Source organism: Phalacrocorax carbo, chromosome 18, assembly GCF_963921805.1.
Source record: "Phalacrocorax carbo chromosome 18, bPhaCar2.1, whole genome shotgun sequence".
NCBI lineage: Eukaryota > Metazoa > Chordata > Aves > Suliformes > Phalacrocoracidae > Phalacrocorax > Phalacrocorax carbo.
The window spans coordinates 6,982,545-6,991,609 of NC_087530.1; the positions used below are offsets into that span (position 1 = coordinate 6,982,545).

Below are 9,065 nucleotides of genomic sequence, written 5' to 3' on the forward strand. Positions count from 1 at the left end.
AGAGGAGAAAAAAAAAAATCAGAACAATATTTGACTGTACAGATTGCCTCTGAACTCTCTAACAGATCTGTGGCTTGCATTCCACAGCCTAAGCTTAGTGGGCAGAAACTGTGTATTTAAGAAAATACTCTAGCTTAAAAGAGTCAATCTGCTTTAAGGCCAGCGTGACTTTCTTCCTGCAAGGGTTCAGCTGCCAGTTAATTCAACAGTCATTGTAAACTCTCTAAAGGATCAGACTCTAGGTGACTGAGGTAGGAGGAGGAATCACATGGAAGCTGAAAATGTACTGTGTTATAAGAGTACAGAGAGATACCTTAGGCTTCCAACAGCATGAAATTCCTAGCTGGAATGCCATAAGAATCTAGATTCTCCGCTCAGAAACTTGTTAGTAGAGGCTTTCTGGAACTAAGCCTAATTTCAACCAGTCATTTAGGTTGAAACCCTTGAAACAGAAATAAGCTCTGATCTCTGTAAGACAGGTTTTGAAGCGGAAAGAAAAGATAAAAAGTGTAACATAGACCAAATTATTCTAATCACAAAGAGAGTGAAAATACATTCCTTAGGACTGATTATTCTAGAATATCAAAATGTTTCTGCTTTCAAGTGGGTAATATTGTTACTACTCAAATTGCCTTCATTAAGCTTTAACACTTACACCTTTCTCCAAAGAACGGAAAGACACTACCCACCTTTTCTTTCTGTTTGTAGACAGAGCCTGATGTTACTGTTCTGGGCTTCCTACTGTTCTGAAAAGCTTCCTTTGCAACTCAGGGAATAGAAAGATTTTCAGGATATTTAAAGCAGGCAGAGAGTAGCAGGGCCATCTGTATGCGAGGTTTGACAAGCACTGATGCAGTCTGTGAGGTGTCTGAGGGAGGATTTCTGTTGGCTTTGCATTTACCTAGAATAAAAAAAAAAGGATTTCAATGATTTTTAGAAATTTAGACTACAATTTGTATTAACATTTCAACACAGCTGTCTCAGGTAAACCACTTAAGTGACCTTTGCAGCCAGGTACTTTCCTGGAATCAGTGGGTAGCCATTGACTCACTTAAAAAAGCCTAAAATAATCAAGAACACCCCATTTGTGGTCAGATAATACCAAGGAATCAGCTACTTTTCAGGTGCTGGAGGATAAATTTTCAAAGAATGTGCTTTTTCTTTCTAAATTTTTACTGGGAAAGGAGGAACAAAAGCAGCAAGATACATCTATGTTTAAAATGTAGAGTTTAAAGAGAAAACACTGATTTCAGAACTTTTACAGGCCTGTGGTGAGATTTATCTCCCCTAAACAGACAGACATTCAAAGTGTGAATGTGTACATCTAAGCTAGTCCTCTTGGCTTTTGTACTTTTAGCAAAAGATAAAGACAAACCTAGGGTGCAATTAAACTACTTTTAGATGTTTGCTTTCAGATGAGAAGGACGATTCTCTAGATGCCTGCTTCCCTCTGCTGCTGTTGGGGGAGTCCGATGACCTTGCTCAGATCAGAGCATCTTCACTGCAGACATCTGAAGTTAGATCAAAACCCACCCTGGCGGCCTCCTACCAAAGTTATATCAGACAGTTTACAAGCTCTCTTTACATTAATAGGGCTGTCTAAACGCATTCAGCCAGGCACAACCTCTGCATTTCTCCCTAGGGGATGGAAATCAACAGATGAAATGAATAAATTGGGGAGACCAGAGTTAACACACCGCGGTGTGGCGTCTCACCCAGACGACACCCTGAGCCCTCGCCTTCGAACAGCACACCTCTGCAAGACCCCTTCCATCGCTTACGTGTATATTTATCAGTATTTGCCTCGGGTGTAACTGTGACACGGTTTTACCGGCGACGCTGCCCTCATGGCCTGCAGCCCTGCGCCCCCCACACCTGCTGCAATGAACCCCAGCTGAGGGCCGTGCAGATCCCGGGGGGGGGCCGGTCAGGGTGGGAGGATAAGCGGGACGGAGGGCTGCAGGAAAGCGCCTTTCTCCCGGGAAAGGTCCCCGAGGTGGAGGGCCAGCATGCCGGGCAAAACACAGGCAGGCGGTGTGAGGGGAAAATAGAGGCCCACGGGCGGCAGCCAGGCTTCCCCCTACAAATAAGCAGTGGGAGGACAGGGACACCGCGGTTCCCACTCAGGGGCAGCTAAGCCTGACAAGCCAGGACCCCACCCGACCTGCCGGCCGGCCGCCAGCCACGCCGAGCCCGGCCAAGCCCCGCCTTGGGGCGCTGCCCGCGGCAGGACGGCGCTGCCCGCCCTTCCGGGCCGTCGGCGGCCATGGGGGCTGGCGGGCTGTGCGTGAGGGCGGCGCACACGGCGCTCAGCGGGGGCTTGGCGCTGGGGCTCTTCCTGCACCGCACAGGTGAGCGGAGCCGCTGCCGCCCTCCCGCACCCCCGGCCCGGCTGGGGGGGCTGCCCGCCCCGGCTCGGGCTATGCCGGGCTCCCGGAGGAAGCACGGGTGTGCCCCGCCCTGCCGCGGCCCCCGGGGTGCCCTGAGGGCAGAGGGGGCTGTGGGCCGCTCGGGACCCCCTGCCGTTGCCTCCTACTCCCCTTCTCGCTCCACGCCCGGTCCCCGCCTGATTTCTCCCTGTTAAGGCCAGAGAGAAAAATCCTAAACACTTCGCGAGAAACTACCACTCTCTTTTTTTGGGGGTACCTTTCAGATCTGCAAAAGAAAGAGGAGCGCGGCGAGCTCCTGCAGCCACTGATCTTCGTCTTACTGGTTTTCTGCTCTGTCCTGTTGTACTTTAAGGTGTCTCTCATGGATCCGGGTTTTGTTAAGTCTGAAGAGGAAGCGAAGGTATGTCACTTCGTGATGGAAAAAAGCTGTGAGGCTGTAAGATCGATAGGCTTATTTTCTTTTTCCCACTCATCTAGATAAGAACAATCTGAAAGAGTTTCTGTTGCACTTGGCATAAAGCAAACATACACAGACCATTGGAGATCAGGCTGGACAGACTGATTCATATTCTGTAACAACAATAGGGTTCAGAGACTTTAAGTGTGTCTTTTACACCACACTCCAGTCGTAAGTGCGCTGTGCCTTTTGAGCATAAGTCCTCTCTTGCATCAGAGGCTGCAGTACCCTATGGAATGTATATGTGACCTATTTTATGCTAACCACCGGTAAGCGGTACAAGTGCAAAAAGACTGAACTGAATGGCAAGCTTGGAAGAAAGCGCTGTCGCAGCTCTGTTCATCAAACTCTATAGATTTGTTGCCCTCTCACAGGACATGGACACAAGTTACAGTGAGGTAAACAGAGATGCAAAGTTTCAGTAAGGGAGAGATGGTCTCCAAGTTCACTGCCTTACAGATTGTGTAGGACAAAAGCAGCATAAATTCTAATCATCATTAATGTAAATGTTGGCTGTGTTATGAATAAATAGCACTGCTGATACCGAAGAGACAACATTGTTGTCTTTGGAAGTGAAGTCTAACCTTGTTTGGTTTTGTCCCAGAGCACAGCGTTGGGATCAGTGTGGTGTCTTGTCCACAATTATTTCTGCCTCTGTGCAAACATTCTTTCGATGGTTACAGTAGCCTGTTCTCTCTCTGAATCTTAACCTTAATCTGCAGTGGAATTTCATGCCACGGTATTTACATAGCAGCTTCTGTAGGAATTCTAAGGAATTATTTTAACTTTCCTAACGATAACAGTTACCAGCGCTGGCTATCTCTAAGTAAAGGGATCCAGAGAACTCAGTCATGCCAAGTGCAGTAGTAGCTGCTGTACTTCAGACAGCAGCACACAAAACCTCCTTAGTCACTCCATTTCTCTTTTTTGTAGGCAGGCAAGAGCGAAGAACAAAGCATGGTGATACCCCAAGTTCCAAGTAATATTAAGATGCGGCGATGTGGTTACTGCATGGTGAAGGTAGGCATTCATAACACGCTAGAGGAGAATGGGATTAGCAATTTGCAAGCTTACATTTTTTTGGCAACATTTTTGTTCAGTTGCTGTTGCTGGTGTTTTTCTGCTCTATCATTACTGCTCAGTGGTTTGGAGGCAAGGCAGATCTGATTAATTCTGTCAAAGGGTCACCCTGCTTCTGAAAAACTCACAGGAAGAGTAAATACAACTGGCAAATTGAATTCAGATACAGTCCTGAATTGAAAAGTGATCCAGATCAGTTGCGTAGCTGAAGGCGTAGTAGTGATGGACACTGGCATATATGCTAGTTTTCCAAGGCTGAAACAAGTGCCTGCTTTCTCATAGATATAAGGATCTTTTGCCATGGGAAAATTGTATTCTGCATTCTTCCTGTCATGTCAGTCAGTCCTCACAGTATTGTCAAAAAGGCTAGTTGAAAATACCTTGATAGTCAGAAAAGCAGTTGAGCATGACCTATAAGAACTGGTAGTAGCTATGAGCTTGTTTGGAGGCCTAAAAGCAAGAAAATATTAGCCCAAGTTGTAAAAGAAAGAATGAAGGGAAAATTAGAGCAATTGAATTAACTCTTAAAACAGTTTGCCTAAAGCCTAGAAATACCTGTTTTCAGAGCAATCCTTATGAGTTTAGTAAAATCCAGCATTATCCCAGCTTCCATAAACTCCTGAAGAATATCTACCAGGAGAAGTCAGCTTATTGCAAGAGGAAAAGCTGGCAAAACTTACATATGCCTCAGGAAACAAACCCTAGGAGGCACGCCCAGGACGTGAATGTGTAGAGACACACACACACGTGCACCCCTACCTACCTCGGCCAGGTCTTTCATCTTCTCTGTTCCTGGTACTTGAGCTGCTTTCCTGTGCAAGTGTCTTGTATTCACACAGCAGAGACACTTCCTTCCTCTGTGCAGTCCTGTAAAAGACATCCCATCCCTGCACACTTTCTTCAATAGCTGTGGTCCTAGTTTTTCACCTCAACACTCTCCTCGTGCTTTCCTGAATAGAACAGACTGGCTCCATCTCCCTTTGCACACTGGACTTCCTATAAATAGGTAGGTAATAAAGAAAATGTCTAGATAGAGGTAGTGTGGCAGAGGCATTTGTTTTGATTCTCACTCATTTGGGTCTGTACCAGGGGAATCATGATCCCCTTTAGTTGTCTCAGGAATGTTTATGTTGTGCTGTTACCTCGAAATGGAGTGCTTTGGGGACAGTACTGCTATGGAGGAAGATGATATTGCATGATGCTCTCTTCTGCCAAACAGGGAGTTGAACCAGTAGACTATTGCTAGTGTTTGTTGGTTTTTGTTTTGCAGCAACCAATGCGAGCCAAGCACTGCCAGCTGTGCCAACACTGTGTACGGCGTTACGACCATCACTGTCCCTGGATTGAGAACTGTGTAGGAGAGAAGAATCATCCCCTCTTCATAGCCTACTTGAGCGTGCAGCTTGTAGTTTTGCTGTGGGGAGGTCACATTGCTTGGTAAGGCCTGGAGTCAGCACTTTTACCTCTGAGATCGCTAAAAGTTTTGGTGCTCCTAGAGCCCCTCAAAAGGGTTTATAGCAGTTACTAGATTGGTTGTGTATCTTCACCCTCTTTTGCATCCTGGAGATCAGCTCTTATGAGCCCCCGAATCTGCTGAGGAACAATAGAGCTCATCAGTAGTTGAACAGAATCTGATAATTTGGATTTCATTGTTCTAAGCCTTGTTCATTGTTTTAAGCCTAAATTAACAGAATTAACAACAGTACAAAAGCTAACTAATTTTGCTTCAGTTACTATAATATGATCTTTGTTTCCAGTACTTGGATTTGTAAACCCTGGGGGGGTTCAGCTGTATGCCTGTTCAGGAGAGGAGTTAACTGAAGACGATTGTCTCTCTCAGCTGTCAGGGGAACCAGCATCTTTTAAACTTCTTAGATTCTAAATAACTACTGGTGCAGTCCCTTAATAATTTACTACAGAGAGTTGATATACTGTAAACTCTTATACTAAGCTCACTAGTTACGAAGTAAACTTAAATGCGCCATCAAGTTTGCTTGGCGTATGTAACTAGTTCTGCATCTTTAACCATGAATTTATTTATCTTTAAATTGAAAGGTCAGGCCTGTACTTTGAACAGTCCTGGGACTGGCTGCAGCACAACATTCTCCTCCTCGTGACCTTCCTCCTGATAGTCATATTCACCATTGTTGTCCTGCTGCTGCTTATTTCACACCTCTATCTGATCTCATGCAACACCACCACCTGGGAATTCATGTCACATCACCGCATCTCCTACCTGCGACACTCTGAGTTGGAGAATCCCTTTGACCAAGGCATAATCCTCAATCTCTGGAGATTCTTCTGTTCGTGCCACCTCACTGCATGGGAGACAATCTATTTTCACACAAACAATGAGCCTGTCTAGTCACAGTAGAACCAACCTGGTAAAGTGCCAACACAGCTGCAGGTTGCTGGGTAAAGCTTTGCTAATGAAATTGCTGCTGTTTCCTTGCACAGAACTTTAGTACATCATGAACTATGCAGCCTGTTCCACAACCTGTTCATCCTGCACATTATATTTCAAGGATAGTCAGGGTTTTTTTTTATATAATAAAAATAACACTGTTAAAGGGGAGACACTGGTTCTGGGAAGGCCAGCAGGGCTGATTTCTGGACTGATCAAAGGTCTCTCTCTAAATTTACTTCCTTTTAATAACTGCATCTACATCTGCATGAGTAGTGTGAGCACCCATGTTCATGTCTCTTCCCCAAAGTTTCCCTTTCCTTTTGCTGCTAGAAAACAGCAGCTATTACAGACAAACCCAGTCAGAATCAATATAATTCCTGTGGCCTTTCTTCAGCATAGTTCTCACTGTGAGAAGCTCAGTGCCTTTTGTCAGTAGTGTTGGGCACGTAATAGAAATATTTTAGTAAATATTTAGACAGTCAAAACCAAATTTCATTTTGACCATATGACTAAACTTTACGCATTTCACAAAGATTTGAGGCTTAATAGTGTTAACATGTATGAGAAACATCAGTAAGCCACCAAATTCAGCTTAGGAGTTAATTAGCCTGTACTTTGTGATGCCTTGACCAGCTTCCTGACATTTTTAAGTTGATGGTGCCGTTAAAAATTCACAGACTATTTTGAATGAAGTCAGCAGAGAATTATAACCATCCACTTTTCTTTGGACAAAGTAATACTTGCCTATGGAATTATTTCTGCAGATAACTTCATGCTCAGGCCTCTCCTGTAGCTTGTGGGGAGAGAATCAGTAGCAGAGGTGGGTACTTCTTGCCTAGCTCAAGTAACACTGTTGGTAATACTACTACCTCAACATACTCTAAAATTTTAATAAAAGAATACAAAGTTTCAATGCAAGAGGAAAGATTCCAGGTCCTGTTTGTTTCATTGCGATGAGAGGGTGCCGATAGCTTTCTAGGATAGCAGCAAGCTTACTTGTTTTTCATTGTAGTAAAAGGTCATACTTCAAGTTTCCATGAGGAACTAAAAGGAAGTTTGGGCTGACCAATTTTAGCTTTAAAAACAGAAAGGGCTGTGGTGTGAATTTTAGTCCTGATGCTATTCTGTTAAAAAACAAAAAAACAAAAACCACAAAAAACTAAACCAAACCACCAGCACCACAAAAAACCCTTAGTTAAAATTATTTTGTCCCTTAATTGCCTTGGCTCAGGAATTAACACCAGCTCAAGAGCACATCTGGCAAGCTGGTGGGATGTACTCAGGGTTTAAAGTTGATGAGCACTCAGGAAAAGACAGTGTAGTTACTAATACAGCATGACAGTCCAAAAGCAGAAGGATCCCTTTTGTGACCATGTCCAGAGTTTGTAATCTCTGTCCAGTCTGGTTTGTTCAGGGTAGAAACTCCTATCAGAGGGATATCAGAACACTAAGAATTGTTTTCTTAATAATGGTATACCATCCAAAAAGGATTCTGCAGTTTAGAATCCTAGAATCATTTAGTTTGGAAAGGACCTTTAGGATCATCAAGTCCAACCGTTAACCCAGCAGTACCAAGTCCCCAACTAAACTATGTCCCCAAGCACCACATCTTCATGTCTTTTAAATATCTCCAGGGATGGTGACCTAACCACTTCCCTGGGCAGCCTGTTCCAATGCTTGACAACCCTTTTGGTGAAGAAATTTTCCTAATATCCAATCCAAACCTCCCCTGATGCAGCTTGAGGGCATTTCCTCTTGTCCTATTGCTTGTAACTTGGGAGAAGAGACCAACATCCATATCACTACAGCCTCCCTTCAGGCAGCTGTAGAGAGTGATAAGGTCTCCCCTCAGCCTCCTGCAGAGCAAAAACCCCCAGCTCCCTCAGCTGCTCCTCATCAGACTTGTTCTCCAGACCCTTCCCCAGCTTCGTTGCCCTTCCCTGGACACGCTCCAGCACCTCAGTGTCTTTCATGCTTGTTTGTGGCACTTGCTTAAGTATGCCCCATCAGCCACATAGCAATTTCTGGTTCTTCAGGTATCAGTCAAATAAAAATTTGTCAGCATGTACTAAAGCTCAAACCACAGTTTTGCTCTCTTTGGTAATTATTTTTTAAATGCAGCAGGTAATTTACAGTCTTTTTATTTTACTAAGAGAATAAACATGCCTTATTTGGTTCTTTATGCCTCTCTCTTTGAGCCCAAGTTCTAGGTTTCACCTGTGCTAACAACCCACCGTGCTACTTACCACTTTGCAGAGGCCTTGACCTTAAGTCACAGCACACACTGCAAGGGCCAACACCAAACCAACCATTACTATTCAAACAAGGGTGAGGAAAATGTGTATCCTGCTTTAAAAGGACCATTATGCTGCAAGGCAGAGCAGGAGGTTGAAAAGATATTTGTACACAGGAATTTTCAAAAGCAGATATACTTGGCTCTGAAAATAGGAAATCTAGGTTGTGTGAATCATTTGTTTTGTACAAACATTCTCTTACCTCTCTAAATTCTGAAGCACTTAGACCAGCCTTGATTTAATAACGGCGACTCACTAGCTGCTCCCAAATCTTATCTCCAGATATAGCACAATTGCATTCAACTTCTGTCTACCCCTGTTGAAGACAAACTGAAAGAGTAATAGCTGTGTGTCCCTATTTTTTCATCAGTGTGATGCATCATTTCTAGATACCCTTTTTTTTTTTGCCCAACAAGCTAACATCACAAATTTAAGAG

At 44.2% G+C, this 9,065-nt stretch overlaps 1 protein-coding gene across 1 annotated transcript; it reads left to right on the forward strand.

The window, feature by feature from the left end:
• Positions 1 to 1,976: 1,976 nt before the first annotated feature.
• Positions 1,977 to 8,511, forward strand: ZDHHC12 (zinc finger DHHC-type palmitoyltransferase 12). The gene is made up of 5 exons (XM_064468839.1): positions 1,977 to 2,351; positions 2,654 to 2,790; positions 3,781 to 3,867; positions 5,198 to 5,364; positions 5,983 to 8,511. Exons 1-5 carry the CDS (start codon positions 2,267 to 2,269, stop codon positions 6,290 to 6,292), a joined length of 786 nt encoding a protein of 261 aa, XP_064324909.1. The 5' UTR covers positions 1,977 to 2,266; the 3' UTR covers positions 6,293 to 8,511.
• The last annotated feature ends 554 nt before the right edge of the window (positions 8,512 to 9,065 follow it).